The 17,485-nt window shown below is 46.8% G+C and overlaps 1 protein-coding gene across 1 annotated transcript in view; it reads right to left on the minus strand.

Annotated features, from left to right (window-relative positions):
* Window positions 1-4,554: 4,554 nt before the first annotated feature.
* Window positions 4,555-17,485, minus strand: part of emsy (EMSY transcriptional repressor, BRCA2 interacting) — a 25,110-nt gene continuing 12,179 nt past the window's right edge. The window contains exons 10-21 of the mRNA XM_079599879.1: window positions 17,298-17,485; window positions 16,890-17,039; window positions 15,402-15,572; window positions 14,591-14,727; window positions 14,335-14,511; window positions 12,668-12,839; window positions 11,745-11,909; window positions 10,753-10,908; window positions 9,771-9,901; window positions 8,602-8,955; window positions 5,781-6,167; window positions 4,555-5,003 (exon numbers count right to left, since the gene is read on the minus strand). The exon at window positions 17,298-17,485 is cut by the window's right edge and continues 16 nt beyond it. Of these exons, the coding sequence (XP_079456005.1) occupies window positions 4,818-5,003; window positions 5,781-6,167; window positions 8,602-8,955; window positions 9,771-9,901; window positions 10,753-10,908; window positions 11,745-11,909; window positions 12,668-12,839; window positions 14,335-14,511; window positions 14,591-14,727; window positions 15,402-15,572; window positions 16,890-17,039; window positions 17,298-17,485 (2,374 nt within the window). The 3' untranslated portion in view covers window positions 4,555-4,817. The remainder of the gene's footprint in view (window positions 5,004-5,780; window positions 6,168-8,601; window positions 8,956-9,770; window positions 9,902-10,752; window positions 10,909-11,744; window positions 11,910-12,667; window positions 12,840-14,334; window positions 14,512-14,590; window positions 14,728-15,401; window positions 15,573-16,889; window positions 17,040-17,297) is intronic.

The following is a 17,485-nucleotide window of genomic DNA, read 5'->3' on the forward strand; positions in this document are numbered from 1 at the left end:
AGACACCTGTCCACACACTCAATCAAACAGACTCCTGTCCACACACTCAATCAAACAGACACCTGTCCACACACTCAATCAAACAGACACCTGTCCACACACTCAATCAAACAGACACCTGTCCACACACTCAATCAAACAGACACCTGTCCACACACTCAATCAAACAGACACCTGTCCACACACTCAATCAAACAGACACCTGTCCACACACACAATCAAACAGACACCCGTCCACACACACAATCAAACAGACACCTGTCCACACACTCAATCAAACAGACACCTGTCCACACACTCAATCAAACAGACACCTGTCCACACACTCAATCAAACAGACACCTGTCCACACACTCAATCAAACAGACACCTGTCCACACACTCAATCAAACAGACACCTGTCCACACACTCAATCAAACAGACACCTGTCCACACACTCAATCAAACAGACACCTGTCCACACACTCAATCAATCAGACACCTGTCCACACACTCAATCAAACAGACTCCTGTCCACACACTCAATCAAACAGACACCTGTCCACACACTCAATCAAACAGACTCCTGTCCACACACTCAATCAAACAAACACCTGTCCACACACTCAATCAAACAGACTCCTGTCCACACACTCAATCAAACAGACACCTGTCCACACACTCAATCAAACAGACTCCTGTCCACACACTCAATCAAACAGACTCCTGTCCACACACTCAATCAAACAGACTCCTGTCCACACACTCAATCAAACAGACTCCTGTCCACACACTCAATCAAACAGACTCCTGTCCACACACTCAATCAAACAGACTCCTGTCCACACACTCAATCAAACAGACACCTGTCCACACACTCAATCAATCAGACACCTGTCCACACACTCGATCAAACAGACACCTGTCCACACACTCAATCAAACAGACACCTGTCCACACACTCAATCAAACAAACACCTGTCCACACACTCAATCAAACAGACACCTGTCCACACACTCAATCAAACAGACTCCTGTCCACACACTCAATCAAACAGACACCTGTCCACACACTCAATCAAACAGACACCTGTCCACACACTCAATCAAACAGACACCTGTCCACACACTCAATCAAACAGACACCTGTCCACACACTCAATCAAACAGACTCCTGTCCACACACTCCTGTGGACAGACCAGAGAGCTGTGTGAGGACATCAGGGATAAACTGTAGACCTGCACAAGGCTGGGATGGGCTACAGGACAATAGGCATCAGCTTGGGGAGAAGGCAACAACTGTTGGTGCAATTATTAGAAAATGGAAGAAGCTCAAGATGGCGGTCAATCTCCCTCGGTCTGGGGCACCATGCAAGATCTCACTCGTGGGGCATCAGTGATCATGAGGAAGGAGAGGGGTCAGCCCAGAACTACACGGCAGGACCTGGTCAATGACCTGAAGAGAGCTGGGACCACAGTCTCACAGAAAACCATTAGTAACACACTACGCCGTCATGGATTAAACTCCGCCAGCGCACGCAAGGTCCCCTGCTCAAGCCAGCGCATGTCCAGGCCCGTCTGAAGTCTGCCAATGACCATCTGGATGATCCAGAGGAGGAATGGGAGAAGGTCATGTGGTCTGATGAGACAAAAATAGAGCTTTTTGGTCTAAACTCCACTCGCCGTGTTTGGAGGAAGAAGGATGAGTGCAACCCCAAGAACACCATCCCAACAGTGAAGCCTGGAGGTGGACATCATTCTCTGGGGATGCTCTTCTGCACAGGGGACCGGACGACGGCACCGTACTGAGTGGAGGATGGATTGGGCCGTGTATCGCCAGATCTGGGCCAACAACCTCCTTCCCTCAGTAAGAGCACTGAAGACGGGTCGATGGGTCTCCCAGCAGGACAACGACCCGAAACACAGCCAGGGCAACTGAGGAGTGGCTCCGTAAGAAGCATCTCGAGGTCCTGCAGTGGCCTAGCCAGTGTCCAGACCTGAACCCAATAGAAGATCTGTGGAGGAGCTGAGAGTCCGTACTGCCCAGCAACAGCCCCGAAACCTGGAGGATCTGGAGAAGGTGTGTGTGGAGGAGAAGGTGTGTATGGAGGAGTGTGTGTGCAAACCTGGAGGATCTGGAGAAGATGTGTATGGAGGAGTGTGTGTGCAAACCTGGAGGATCTGGAGAAGGTGTGTGTGGAGGAGTGTGTGTGCAAACCTGGAGAAGGTGTGTGTGGAGGATCTGGAGAAGGTGTGTGTGGAGGAGAAGGTGTGTGTGGAGGATCTGGAGAAGGTGTGTGTGGAGGAGTGTGTGTGCAAACCTGGAGGATCTGGAGAAGGTGTGTGTGGAGGATCTGGAGAAGGTGTGTGTGGAGGAGAAGGTGTGTGTGGAGGAGTGTGTGTGCAAACCTGGAGGATCTGGAGAAGATGTGTGTGGAGGAGTGTGTGCGCAAACCTGGAGGATCTGGAGAAGGTGTGTGTGGAGGAGTGTGTGTGCAAACCTGGAGGATCTGGAGAAGGTGTGTGTGGAGGATCTGGAGAAGGTGTGTGTGGAGGAGTGTGTGTGCAAACCTGGAGGATCTGGAGAAGGTGTGTGTGGAGGATCTGGAGAAGATGTGTGTGGAGGAGTGTGTGTGTGCAAACCTGGAGGATCTGGAGAAGGTGTGTGTGGAGGAGTGTGTGTGCAAACCTGGAGGATCTGGAGAAGGTGTGTGTGGAGGAGTGTGTGTGCAAACCTGGAGGATCTGGAGAAGATGTGTGTGCGAACCTGGAGGATCTGGAGAAGGTGTGTGTGGAGGAGAAGGTGTGTGTGGAGGATCTGGAGAAGGTGTGTGTGGAGGAGTGTGTGTGCAAACCTGGAGGATCTGGAGAAGGTGTGTGTGGAGGAGAAGGTGTGTATGGAGGAGTGTGTGTGCGAACCTGGAGGATCTGGAGAAGATGTGTATGGAGTAGTGTGTGTGCAAACCTGGAGGATCTGGAGAAGATGTGTGTGGAGGAGTGTGTGTGCGAACCTGGAGGATCTGGAGAAGATGTGTATGGAGGAGTGTGTGTGCAAACCTGGAGGATCTGGAGAAGATGTGTGTGGAGGAGTGTGTGTGCGAACCTGGAGGATCTGGAGAAGGTGTGTGTGGAGGAGAAGGTGTGTGTGCGCAAACCTGGAGGATCTGGAGAAGATGTGTGTGGAGGAGTGTGTGCGCAAACCTGGAGGATCTGGAGAAGGTGTGTGTGGAGGAGAAGGTGTGTGTGGAGGAGTGTGTGTGCAAACCTGGAGGATCTGGAGAAGGTGTGTGTGGAGGAGAAGGTGTGTGTGCAAACCTGGAGGATCTGGAGAAGGTGTGTATGGAGGAGAAGGTGTGTGTGGAGGAGTGTGTGCAAACCTGGTCCAGAACTACAGGACACGCATGATCTCTGTAACTGCAAACAAAGGTTTCTGAAGTTCTGCTTTTCTGATGTATCAAATACTTCTGTCATGCAATAAAATGCAAAGTAATTACTTAAAAATCATACAATGGGATTTTCTGGATTTTTGTTTTAGATTCCGTCTCTCACAGTTGAACAGTTCCTATGATATAATAATAATAATAATACATTTTATTTGTAAAGCACTTTACATTTGACACCAAATCTCAAAGTGCTACAGTAAAACATAATTAAAAATTAATACAGTATGAAATAAAAACACAACATGTTAAAAGGCAGGGCTAAAAGCAAGCATTAGCTGTTAAAATAAGCCTGTGTAAAAAGATGGGTTTTTAGTCCTTTTTTTGAATGTGTCCGCTGTTTGCGGGGCCCTGAGGTGGTCTGGGAGGGCGTTCCACAGACAGGGAGCAGCGACTTGAAAGGCCTTGAAAATGATAAATATGACAGACTTCTACATGTTTTGTAAGTGGGAAAACCTGCAAAATCAGCGGCGTATCAAATACTTGTTCTCCACACTGTATATATACATATATGATCCGTGGCTCAAAACCGTAGACGACCCGCACCGTGAGTTTTGTGATCCGTTGTCCACTAGCTGTGAGCGAGCCTTCAGTGATCCAGGTCACATGACCAATCACACCCTCTCTCTGCCCGGAACAAAAACATTACGCAACACGCCAATTACTTCAGGCAAAACAAATTAGTGTAATGAGCTGTTACGTAAACGCAGCTTTTCTGAGAAACGAAAGGCCTCTGCGTGGATGAGAGGAGAACGAGGACGCAGCGAATCCCAGCGGAAAAGACTCCTCGATCCCACAGGAAAGTCCCGATGCATGAATGAGGCGACACACACTCTGGAATCCACCCAGAAACACTGGCGACGCACAAAACCCCCTCGTCCCACGATCACACACACCCACATGCGCATTTGTTTCCATCACAATGAGGGAAACTCTCCCTATTTAATAACACTGGTACTTTCCACACACACACACACACAAGATGGGCGTGTGTTTTGTGAGCGCACCTGTCCACACGCCCCACGTAACCCGAGAGCTCACCTGTGCAAACACACACACAATAACACAAGGCATGGCAGGCTTTTGTAGTAAAGTTTATAGAGTTAAAATGCTAACATTACATCGAGAGAGAGAGAGAGAGTGTGTGTGAGAGAGAGTGTGTGAGAGAGTGTGTGTGTGTGTGTGAGAGTCCAGAGAGAGAGAACAAAATTCAGACACTGATTTACATGAGCGACGCTATTTACACCAATCAGAGAGCAGAACAGAGTCTTAAAGAGTCCATCAGCTCTACTTAAAACTATAAATGAAGTAGAATTTAACACAAACATTGTTCTCCGCTGCAGGACGAAGCACAAACTCACTGAATGTTTCTCTATACAGCACGAGTTCCACGTGCTTCACTGTGATTGGTCGGCCGTGGGGCTGGCCGCCGCCCCCTCGTCGTTGCTGCTGTCCACTTCCTGTTGCATGGCCTCCTGGTCTAGGCGCTGGCTGGTGTAATCGCTGATCTCCAGGAACCCGCTCGGCTCCACCACAACATTAGACTGGCTGGAGTCGGGCATGATGGAGTACTGGGGGATCACCTGACCACAAAAACAAGCGTCAGCCAATCACAGCAGTACTGAGGGATCACCTGACCACAAACACAAGTGTCAGCCAATCACAGCAGTGCTGATGGATCACCTGACCACAAACACAAGCGTCAGCCAATCACAGCAGTACTGATGGATCACCTGACCACAAACACAAGCGTCAGCCAATCACAGCAGTACTGAGGGATCACCTGACCACATACACAAGCATCAGCCAATCACAGCAGTACTGAGGGATCACCTGACCACAAACACAAGTGTCAGCCAATCACAGCAGTGCTGATGGATCACCTGACCACAAACACAAGTGTCAGCCAATCACAGCAGTACTGAGGGATCACCTGACCACAAGCGTCAGCCAATCACAGCAGTACTGATGGATCACCTGACCACAAACACAAGCGTCAGCCAATCACAGCAGTACTGATGGATCACCTGACCACAAACACAAGTGTCAGCCAATCACAGCAGTCGCAGCAAGAGAACGCCATATCTGCTGATAATACTGAGGATGTGTACGGTGATAGACGTCGTATTCCTATAGGTAGATGTGGATCATCTGATGCGAGCTTGACTAACGTGACCCGCCAGAACTAACGCTACGCTTGATTTTTATGATGAGAGATGCATTTTAATGCCATTATAAACCTGTGAAGAGCCAGGACGTGTGTGTGTGTGTGTGTGTGTGCGTGTGTGTGTGTGCGTGTGTGTGTGTGCGTGTGTGTGTGTGTGTGTGTGTGTGTGTGTGTGTGAGAGCAGCCGCCGCACCTGTATGATGTCCAGCTCTTTGCTCTTTGCTCGGCTGAAGGCGTCGAGCGTCTGCTTGGAGCTGCTGATGAGTGATGAAGAGGAGGAGGAGGAGGAGGAGGAGGAGGAGGCCACAGCTTTGGTCATCGGGCCGCAGTCGCTGGACGAGTCCACCATCATGGGCTCCAGCTCCGCCTCCAGCATGGAGATCTTCAGGATGTCTGAGACCGAGGCTTTCTCCGACACCGGCACACTGGAGCTGGACTCAGACGGGAGCTTCACCGACGCCTCGGCGCTGCTGGACACCGGCGGACCCTGAAGATGAGGAGCCGGATGAGGAGCCGGCTGAGGGCTGCCGAACGTGATCCTGGTGACGCTGGCGCCCTGCGTGATGATCGGCTGCTGCACCTGAGACACACACACACGCACACACAGAACCAGACCGAATAAAGCAGGTTCTAGAACCAGAACTATAACATCACATTAATAAACACTCATTCGAACAGAGAAGTGAGAACTGTAACCGTAACAACAATGAGTAATGATATCAGTGGAATCACTTTCGGAGTGATTGATGGATGATAAAAACACTGACAGCCAATCAGAATACATCCTGCTTTAACTGCCTTTGAAACAGTTAACCACCAGATCCTCCTGTCAATCCTAAAGACGATGGGCATCTTGTGAACTGCACTCCAGTGGTTCAAGTCTTATCTCTCGGGTAGGTGGAGGGGTGAGGTGTCTAAGACCCAACATCTAGCTACTGGAGTGCCTCAGGGCTCAGTGCTGGGACCGCTTCTCTTCTCCATCTACATGTCATCACTAGATCTGTCATTCAGAAACATGGTTTATCCCATCACTGTTATCATCTAGCTCAGGGGTAACCAAACTCGGTCCTGGAGGGCCGCTGTCCTGCAGAGTTTAGCTCCAACCAGGTCAAAAAACACCTGTCTGAAAGTTTCCAGTATGCCTAGTGAGACCTTGATTAGCTGGTTCAGGTGTGTTTAATTGGGGTTGGAGCTAAACTCTGCAGGACAGCGGCCCTCCAGGACCGAGTTTGGTGACCCCTGATCTAGCTACTGGAGTGCCTCAGAGCTCAGTGCTGGGACCGCTTCTCTTCTCTATCTACATGACATCACTAGGATCTGTGATTCAGAAACATGGCTTTTCCTACCACTGCTACGCTGATGACACACAACTCTACCTCTCATTCCAGCCGGATGATCCGACTCGCATCTCAGCCTTACAGACCTCTCTGGCTGGATGAAGGACCACCACCTTCAACTAAACCTTGCGAAGACAGAGCTACTCGTAATCCCGGCTAACCCAGCAATTCATCACAACCTCACCATTCAGCTTGTCATCCATAACTCCATCAAGATCAGCCAGGAACCTTGGAGTTGTAATTGATGACCAATTGATCTTCACAGACCACATTGCTAGCACTGCTCGGTCATGCAGATTTCCCTTGTACAACATCAGAAGGATCAGGCCCTTCCTATCAGAGCTGCACAACTCCTTGTCCAGGCGCTTGTTCTGTCCAGACTGGACTATTGTAATGCTCTCCTGGCTGGTCTCCCAGCTTGCACTGTCAAACCTCTGCAACTGATCCAGAAGCTGCAGCTAGAGTGGTCTTCAACGAGCCGAAGAGAGCACACGTCACTCCTCTCCTCACGAAACTGCACTGGTTGCCGCTCGCATCAAATTCAAAGTCAGTGACGTTTGCCTACAGAACAACCACTGGCACTGCTCCCCTGTACCTGAACTCATTACTTCAGACTTATGTGCCGTCCAGAAACTTGCACACACACACACACACACACACACACACACACACACACACACACACACACACACACACACGCACACGCACACGCACACACGCACGCACACACACAGACACACGCACACACACACACACACACACACACACACACACACACACACAGACACAGACACACGCACACAAACGCACACGCACGCACACACACAGACGCACACACACACACACACACACACACACACACACACACACACACACACACACACACGCACGCACGCACACACACAGACACACGCACACGCACACCCTTGCAGAGGCAAGCGAACGGCGTCTTGTGGTCCCATCTCAAAGAGGCACGAAATCTCTCTCTCGGACCTTCACCATGACTGTTCCTGCTGGAGGAATGATCTGCCTAACTCAGCCAGAGCTGCTGAGTCCGGAGACATCTTTAAGAAACTGCTGAAGACGCTTCTCTTTCGGCAGCACTTGATCAAGTAATACAAAAAAAAAAAAAAAAAGTACTACGTTGGATTGTACTGTGAAGGGTCATAGCACTACTGTTGTCCTACTGCTAGTTTAACTGCTTATATTGCTCTCATTTGTAAGTCGCTTTGGATAAAAGCGTCTGCTAAATGAATAAATGTAAATGTAAAATCCAGAGTTTAAAGTGACAGAAGACAAAACTGCAGAATAAACTGAATCATTAAAATAGAAATCCACAAAATTTTAATGGAAACCATGAAATTGGGGAAAATATTTATTTTTTTGTTAAACTTTTAATAAATTGATGTAAAAAAAAAAAAAAAAAACTAAATTTGAAAAAAAAAAAATCATTGGGCTGTAATTTTTAATTTACTTGGTTAAACCTTTAATAAATGGTTGTAAAATTGTAGTTTTGATAATGCATAAAATCAGTAAAAAAAAAAAGGAATTTGAAAAAATACACATAAATGCAATTTAGGAAAAAATAAACAGATTTCATAGGACCCTAAAAATAATCTGTCAGGTTTTCCCTTCAGTAAATCTGTGACGTGAGGGTGTGGAGGCGGTCACACACACCTGCGCGCTGCTCTTCCCGGAGCCCACGGGGTGATGCGCCTGCAGGGGGGGCGGCTGCGACAGCTGTGTGTGTGTGTTGGGCCGGTTGTGTGAGGTGGGCGCCTGCTGCAGTCGGGGCAGCTGAGGTGTGTGTGGAGCGATGGACACCGGTGGAGGGCCAGCAGAGGGCGCTCTCTGCACCACAGCTCTCACTGGCACAGGCTCCGCCCTCTTCGTCTCCGACGGGCCAATCACAGGCTTGCTGAGGGGCTGCTGGGACGAGCGGTAGAACAGACCCGTCTGAGGGTCCAACGTGTCTCCCTCGAACTCGCCCTCGTCCACAAGCATCTGCTCCTGCAGCGGCTTCCCCTCCACCTGCACACACACACACACACACACACACACACACACACACACACACGCACACGCACACGCACACGCACACACGCACGCACACACACAGACACACGCACACACACACACACACACACACACACACACACACACACACACACACACACACACACACACAGACACACGCACACAAACGCACACGCACGCACACACACAGACGCACACACACACACACACACACACACACACACACACACACACACACACACACACACACACACACACACGCACGCACGCACACACACAGACACACGCACACACACAGACACACACACGCACGCGCGCACACACACACGCACGCACGCGCGCACACACACACACACACACACACACACACACACACACACTTCCATCTTAATTTGTGGTAAATCCTGAAGTCTGTAGAGACTGAAGTTTGATCTCTTTCTCAGAGACGACACTTGGCAGATTATTGCTGAAGTGAAAAAAGTTTTTAAAAAGTTACAGAATTTTACGTTTATTGTTATGAAAAATGTGCAAAAATACTATTTTTAAATGTACTATTTAAATGTTTTAAGTCAATTCAGGTTTCGATGAACGGTACGAAAAAAAAAAAAAAAAAAAAAAGTATATATATAAAATATAAAAATATAACAAAATTCTAACAAATCCAGATTCCCAGCAGAGGGATCAGCTAGATCAGGAACTGGTGCTGCTCCGACCCGCTTCAGCAAATGCATGATCGAGCATATATTTTTCCAAGTAGTTTCTTATTTGAATGCAATTTCACATATATAATGTGTGTCTGCGGTTGTGACCTGTTGAGCGGCGGCTCCAGTCGCTCCAGTGGTGATGCTCTTGGCTGAAGTGGACTGGGACTGGGACTGGGACTGGCTGCCGGACGCAGTGACGTCTCCTCCCACCACAGCTTTACACACTTTACCTGCAACTGCAGAGAAACAAGTCTATATAATAAATATAATTAAGACTTTTAAAGACTTCTTGCACAAATAAAACGTATACTGCATATCCATATAGAACATAATGAATAAATCATGCATCTCAGTTTTGCTTCATTGAACGGCACAACTGCAAAACTACAATACGCCATAACACAAATGAAGCAGTTCGTCGACCGACACTGAGTTTGCTGATATGATGATGATAGGAACGGCAATTAACAGATTATTGTGTGACACTAGCACATGTGTTCAATCCTGTTAAACGCCAGATACAGTTTATTGAGTAATAAAAATACCAATAATATAAAAATAATATACACCCTGTGGTGAAAGTCCAGCTGTTACTGTAGTGTATGTGTGTGTGTGGTGTTATTAATCTGCTTTAACACACACCATGTGTAAGTTCATAAGTGGACAGCATTGCTGAGTATTTTCTGCTTAAAACTGCAGTGAACCAAAGACAGTCTCAAACACACGGTGTGAAATCGCTGGTGATTCTGACGTCACACACTACCTTGACCAATCAGATCAACGTGTGATCGTCCACCAGTGGATCTCTGAGTGAGTGAGTGAGTGAGTGGAGGCGGGGATCATTTGCATATTCATAGAACCGCGCATACTAAATGAGGCGAGGATGTCGAGTTAAGGCATGAAGACATTATTTTTGTAAGGACATTTTTTTTAAATATGTAATTTTGGTGAGTTTTAAGGGATAAATTATTGACTACATGGGGACTTTAAATATATGTTTATGACCTTAACTTCGATCAAACTGAATTTAAGAGGGACCCAGAGTTGAGGGCATTAAGTGAGTCTCTGAGCGTCAGTGTTGATGTACCGATCGGGGTGTATTCCGGGACGGGGTCCGCGTCTCCGGGGTTCTGACCCGACGGCTCCGGGGACTGTCTCCGCTCTGAGGACACCGGGATCGGCACTGCCATCTGACTCAGGTCGATAGTGTGCTGCCGAGGTTTAGCGTCGCTCTTCTCCTTCACTGCAACACACACACACACACACACACATTTATTTAGACACAAGATATCATTTTTTTTCATTAGTGTGTGCAGGACACTATAGTTCATTTATGTAAGTGAGTTTATGTAGTGAGAATAGCAAACATATTATACCCAAATGTTCTTCATGCAGTGACTACCAGTGACAAATATGATTGGGCCACTCTGAGCTGATCATGTTCTGCTGAAGTGTGTGTCTGTAACTGCTAATGCTCTTTTTACACACACACACTGAACACAATGAAGCATTGCTTGGTCACTGGTTGAGCTAAACTTGTATTATCTAATTGTGTAGTTAAATTTACCAGCTGACAGATATTCAACATAATTCTATAGCGGATAAACTGATGATGTGAGAAGTGTGGAAGGAGTCAAAAATAAATGTAATAAATAAATTTGGGTTTAACGCAGCAGGAAGGAGGCAGGGACCGATGCAGGGTCTCTCACACACACACACACACACACACACACACACACACACACACACACACACACACACACACACACACACACACACACACACACACACACACACACACACACACACACACCGCTGGTCTGCTGCAGCTCCAGAAGGGCTTTAATGGTGGACGTTGCCGACTGGGACTCTCTCACACACACACACACACACACACACACACACACACACACACACACACACACACACACACACACACACACACACACACACACACACACCGCTGGTCTGCTGCAGCTCCAGAAGGGCTTTAATGGTGGACGTTGCCGACTGGGACTCTCTCACACACACACACACACACACACACACACACACACACACACACACACACACACACACCGCTGGTCTGCTGCAGCTCCAGAAGGGCTTTAATGGTGGACGTTGCCGACTGGGACTCTCCTGTGACGTCCTGGTAGATGATGGTGGGACTGGCTTCCACGGACACCTCCTGCTCGGCCCAGTCCTGCCCCCTGGAGGCGATCACGTGCACCACCGGCTGAGAGTCTGCACACACAGAACATTCTCACTCTGTGCAGATCATTTCTTCTGTGTTACAATAATAATAATGCATTTTATTCAAGGCTCACCATACATCAAGCAGCAGCAACAATTAAAAAATAACAATGGTAATAAAATAAACGATAAGTAAGGGGAGAACTACAATTACAAACATGACAAGTAAAAAAAAACTAGTTATGACGTTAATTCGAGTGAAATGTCTTCTCCGTGATCACAAGTTCGAGTCCCTCCTCTTCTCTACCGACTGACTCGCTCATAAAGAGTCTCTGCCGCCATCTAATGGAGAAATGATGTGTGTAACTTCTGTTGCTGTGTACGGTCAGGGACTATTCTTTCCAGCGGAAGGAAGGCTTTTAGTGATTTTACTTCATGAAAGTCGCATAGATACATATTTTTCGGCTTTATTTGTATTGTGTGGTAACCGTGTTATAGAAGCAATAAGGTACGAGAGGCTAGTGCTGTATCGTGGATAAGTCGAGCCTAACAACGCTCTTCAGCCGTGACTTATCCACGATACAGTAAAGCCTCGAGTACCTTATTGCTTACATATATATATATATAAAAGTGTGTCGGGCTTGATGACCATGGGGCAACGTGGGCCACACGGGTTGAGAACCACTGGTATAAAGATATTCAAAACATCATTCAATGTAAATTGTGATCATCGTAATTAATAATCGCAATTACAATTTGCAAGGGAACAATCGTCAGTTGTGATGCGTGTCCTGATCGTGCATGCCCACCGTGAGTGGAGTCGGACTCGGGGAACGGGCCGGCGTCGTCCTTGAGTGTGTCCGCAGTGGACCCGGCGGGTTCTGCGCCGCGAGAGACTTGCTGAAGCGTCTCGCTGACCAGCTGACGGGCCTGCTCGCTCACCACCGCCTGGAACGCCATGGGCTTGGGCTTGATCAGGACCTGCGCGCACACACACACACACACACACACTATATTTAAGATGTGAAGCTTGTAGATCCACCAATACAGGGAATGCACCACCGACTGTAAAGATGGAGGACGCCCGTCACTCTCTTCCATTGCTGAACACTGAAGACGCCAAACTCCTAATATGGCGCTGTCATCTTGTGCAGATTCAGGACCTGTGTGTGTGTGTGTGTGTGTGTGTGTGTGTGTGTGTGTGTGTGTGTGGTCATGTGATCAAGGTCCCGCCCTCACTCTCGCAGAAACGGTTACTACAAAGTGTACTGTGTGAAATAAACAGTTATGGACATGTAGAAACTAAAGCTGAAGCTCCAATCTCCTCAGTGATACTTCGTTTAGAGGAGCTGTCAATCACAGCTGTCAATCATAACGTCACATTCCCGTTTTTATAGCATCAAATAACTAACTAAGAACTTATTTTAAAAAACGAACACTTAAATTTACATCAGCGTGATTAAAAACTCCCTAAAATGACAGAAAACATATTTGAAAAAAGGTATTTGAAGTGTAATTTGATTGTTTAGTTTCCATCGCGTCCCATTAGACTTCATGGTTTATGAGCTATACTGGGAGCAGCCACTGGGGGCGATCGAGACCATCAAATATGAGACAAACTGCTGGAAAGCGTTCTATAGGACAGTCATTATACAGATACATTCAGTTCAAGATCATGTGTCTGTGTTTCCATCCACAGTTGAGAATGGAGTTGGAATATTGCAGAATAAAGCAGTGTTTCCATCCCATGTGTTCAAGAGAGCAAAATATCAGAAATAAACTAAGTTTCTGCGATCTGTCTGTTTCCCTCCATCATGAACGAGTGTGTCAGAGCGTCAGGCGGAGCGCTGTCATGTTCTCTGGCGTTCGGGAGCACACTCGTGTATGTGTGTGTGTGTGTGTGTGTGTGAGACGCTTCTGGAGGTGATTACACCACACCGTTCTGATCACACACTTCGACTCCGGCCTTTCAGAAACACCTCAATTGAGCACAGATGTTTTTTTTATGTGCATTTTTTGACGTTATGCACATCTTGGTGCTTCCATCCAATGCTTTTTATGCAATATCACATTAAAAATAGGCGTATGGAAGCACCGCTGGAGGATCCGCTCGCGTGTTTGACTGATCAATGACCCTCGCTGTGCTCCAGTATCTGTCTCCGACACAAGCGGATGGTTTGACGTTCACTAGTGTTCACTGATGTGTGTTTCTGACAGGCGCTGGGTCTGACGGAGCTGGATAAATCTGTGCTGGTTTATGGATATGCGACCGCCCTGCTGGAGATTGGCCAACCAGAGGTGATGAACACATGAACATCTCAGATGACGAGGGGAGTAAACTATCAGGACATTTTAATTTGAAAGTGAACTCCTTTAAAATATCTTGAATGTAATTGGATATCCTTGCCTCATTTAGTATTCGCGGTTCTATGAATATGCAAATGAGCCCCGCCTCTATAACGGCACAGCCTCTGACCTGTGTTTTGCCCTGCTGTCCGTAGACGATCTTGGTGGGGATGATCTTGGTGGCGGTGGCGGGCTGGACTCCAGCGCTGAGGCTCTTGGGCTGCGTCACGATCATCTTAGTGATGGGTCTCGATGCGGTGATGATGGCGGGCTTGGACCCGGGCATCGCCTGCAGGCTCTTCTCTCCCTGAAACACACACACACACACCCCCTTGTCAGCGCCGCTGCCCCGCCCGCACGCGTCATGTGACGGTCATGTGACTCACCCCAGCGTTCAGCAGTGTCGTGACCACGTTCTTCCCCGGCAGACCCTGGATGGTGGTTCCTTTGCCCGAGGTTTTCTGCACCACGATCACGTTGGGTTTGGACGTCATGGGGATGGTGGTGATCTTAGTGGTGGTTCCTGTTCAGTCAGAGCATCAGAAACACACACGTGACTACAGGAGCGTGATATATTTGGGAAGATACGGATATGGCGTAGTGCGAATGTACAATGAAGTTAGTTAATGGATGACCTTGTGCGACCTTATGGAACTTTTTGTCTTTTTCAGTTTAGTTTTTATGATCATTTTGTCTGTGTTAATGCCAAATGCACACAGATGTGCAAGTACAGGTGTGTATTCTTATTGTGATTTTACAATTTCACCCCCATTTCCTTTAATAAATCAATTTTACACTAGTAACAAAAAATAACAAAAAAAATTATATAATTTTTGAGAGCCTGATTACAAAAACATCATTAAAATCCACGTCTCAAACACACAATTATGATGTTCTCATGATAATGTTATGAAGCCGATATGACAGACTTGCGCTGCACATGTTGCACTGAACTCTATTTTCCTTTATTGAAGTGATTTTAATCATATTTCAAGCAGTTCAGAATCATCATGTTGAACATCTGAAGAGTCTCAGCTGAAGGACATAATACATTATTTATCGGCTTTAATATATTGGACAAATTTTCTTATTGAGCCGATACCGATAACATTAAAAATGTTTAAAAAAGCAAGTGTCTCAGTGTTAATCTCAGTGTGGATCTGTGTGTGTGTGTGTGTGTGTGTGTACTCCTCTCACCTGACACCATGTTGCTGGTGATGATCTTGCCCCCCAGCGTGGCGAGGGACTTGGGCACGACGGTGATGATGCTGCCGCTGGTGGTCTTGACGTACGTGGCTCCGGCGGGGGACGACACTCGCGTGCCGAGAGCAGGGCTGACCGATGGACGAGTGTATGTGGCCTGAGTGCCTGCAGAACAGGGGATTTCAGACTGTTTAAGAGCAACCCTACTGAAGCGACACATATATAGACTTCATTTACATGCAAACTTTTATGGACAGATGCACTTTTATGATTGACAGATGCACTTTTATGATTGACAGATGCACTTTTATGATGGACAGATGCACTTTTATGATGGACAGATGCACTTTTATGATGGACAGATGCACTTTTATGATAGACAGATGCACTTTTATGATTGACAGATGCACTTTTATGATGGACAGATGCACTTTTATGATGGACAGATGCACTTTTATGATGGACAGATGCACTTTTATGATTGACAGATGCACTTTTATGATTGACAGATGCACTTTTATGATGGACAGATGCACTTTTATGATTGACAGATGCACTTTTATGATTGACAGATGCACTTTTATGATTGACAGATGCACTTTTATGATGGACAGATGCACTTTTATGATGGACAGATGCACTTTAATGATTGACAGATGCACTTTAATGATTGACAGATGCACTTTAATGATTGACAGATGCACTTTAATGATTGACAGATGCACTTTAATGATTGACAGATGCACTTTAATGGACTTAATAACAGAAATGGCCATTCACTGCATTATAAAGCTGTGAAGAGCAGGACATTATTAATATAACAGATTGTGTTCGTCTGACAGAAGAATGTCATATACACTAGCATGAGTTCAGGGCGAGTACATCATGGGCTAATGTTCATTTTTGGGTGATCTATCGCTATAACAAACGCTTGTGATGATGCACGTGCACTGGCTGATCCTTGACAAGAACGCAACGCACAGTTGATTTTGCAGTAATTTGATCTGGCTGCAGGGATGCTAATTAACCGGTTAACCATTAACCGACCGTAAGAATTTTAACCAATTAATAGCCTGCTATCGTTTGCTGCATTCTAAAAAAATACACAAATATTTTTGATTGTTTTTGAGAGAGAAAAAAAACAGGTAGGCTAAGTCGTATACGTGAAACTTTTTAATGCATTCAAAAATAATAGCGGTAAATAAAGCGAATATAAGCCTACTACAAACATTATAAACACTACAAACACAGATATAGGCTATTTTAGTTCCCCTCACTCCACAACAAATCCTTTAAACTTAACTATATTCAGAACAGAACAAGAATAAAAAAAACTCACAGATCATTGTTCTTTTGTAAAATAAAGAAAACGAACAAATGGGCGTCTCGGTTTCCTTTCCGTCAACTTGTTTGCGCAGCGCCTACATAGGCCTGTGATTTTATGAAAACAAATTGAGTTATTTGTATTATATTTGACTGTACCTGTGGGGTTGGACACCAGTTTGGTGGTCATGATGGCCCCGTTGCTGCTGACCACCATGATGGGGGCGGAGCTACTGCTGGGCAGGGCGGCACCCGAGGGCTTGGGCAAGATCTTACTGGGCTGCATCTGCTGCGTGATGATCTTCACACCTGCACACACACACACACACACACACACAATTTTTTTTAAATTAAAAATATTTAAGAAAAATTTCATTTAGAAGTCCAACTGCACTGTATTACAATACTTGAAGTTTTAAAAGTAAAAAAATGATTTCTCCAGGCTTTTCTGCTTCTCATTATGAGCATGTTAGTCTCACAGCGGATCATGCGCTGCTCGTGTGTGAATGAGTTTACTGCGGTGTGATGATGGCAGGGAGCCAGGTGTAGTGTGGTGTGTGTCCTCACCGGACTCCTGCTTGATCTGTATGGTGGGTTTGGCCCCGGGGCCCGAGGCCTGGGGAGACGTGAGCGCCTGCAGGGCTTTGGGAGACACACACTGCACCGTCTGCTGGGCTTTGGGGATCTGCAGGATCTGAGACGAGGAGCCAATCAGAGCCTTCGGTGACGGCAGACGCGTGGAGGACATCTTCAGT

Source organism: Phoxinus phoxinus (assembly GCF_949152265.1).
Source record: "Phoxinus phoxinus genome assembly, chromosome: 23".
Taxonomy (NCBI): Eukaryota; Metazoa; Chordata; class Actinopteri; order Cypriniformes; family Leuciscidae; genus Phoxinus; species Phoxinus phoxinus.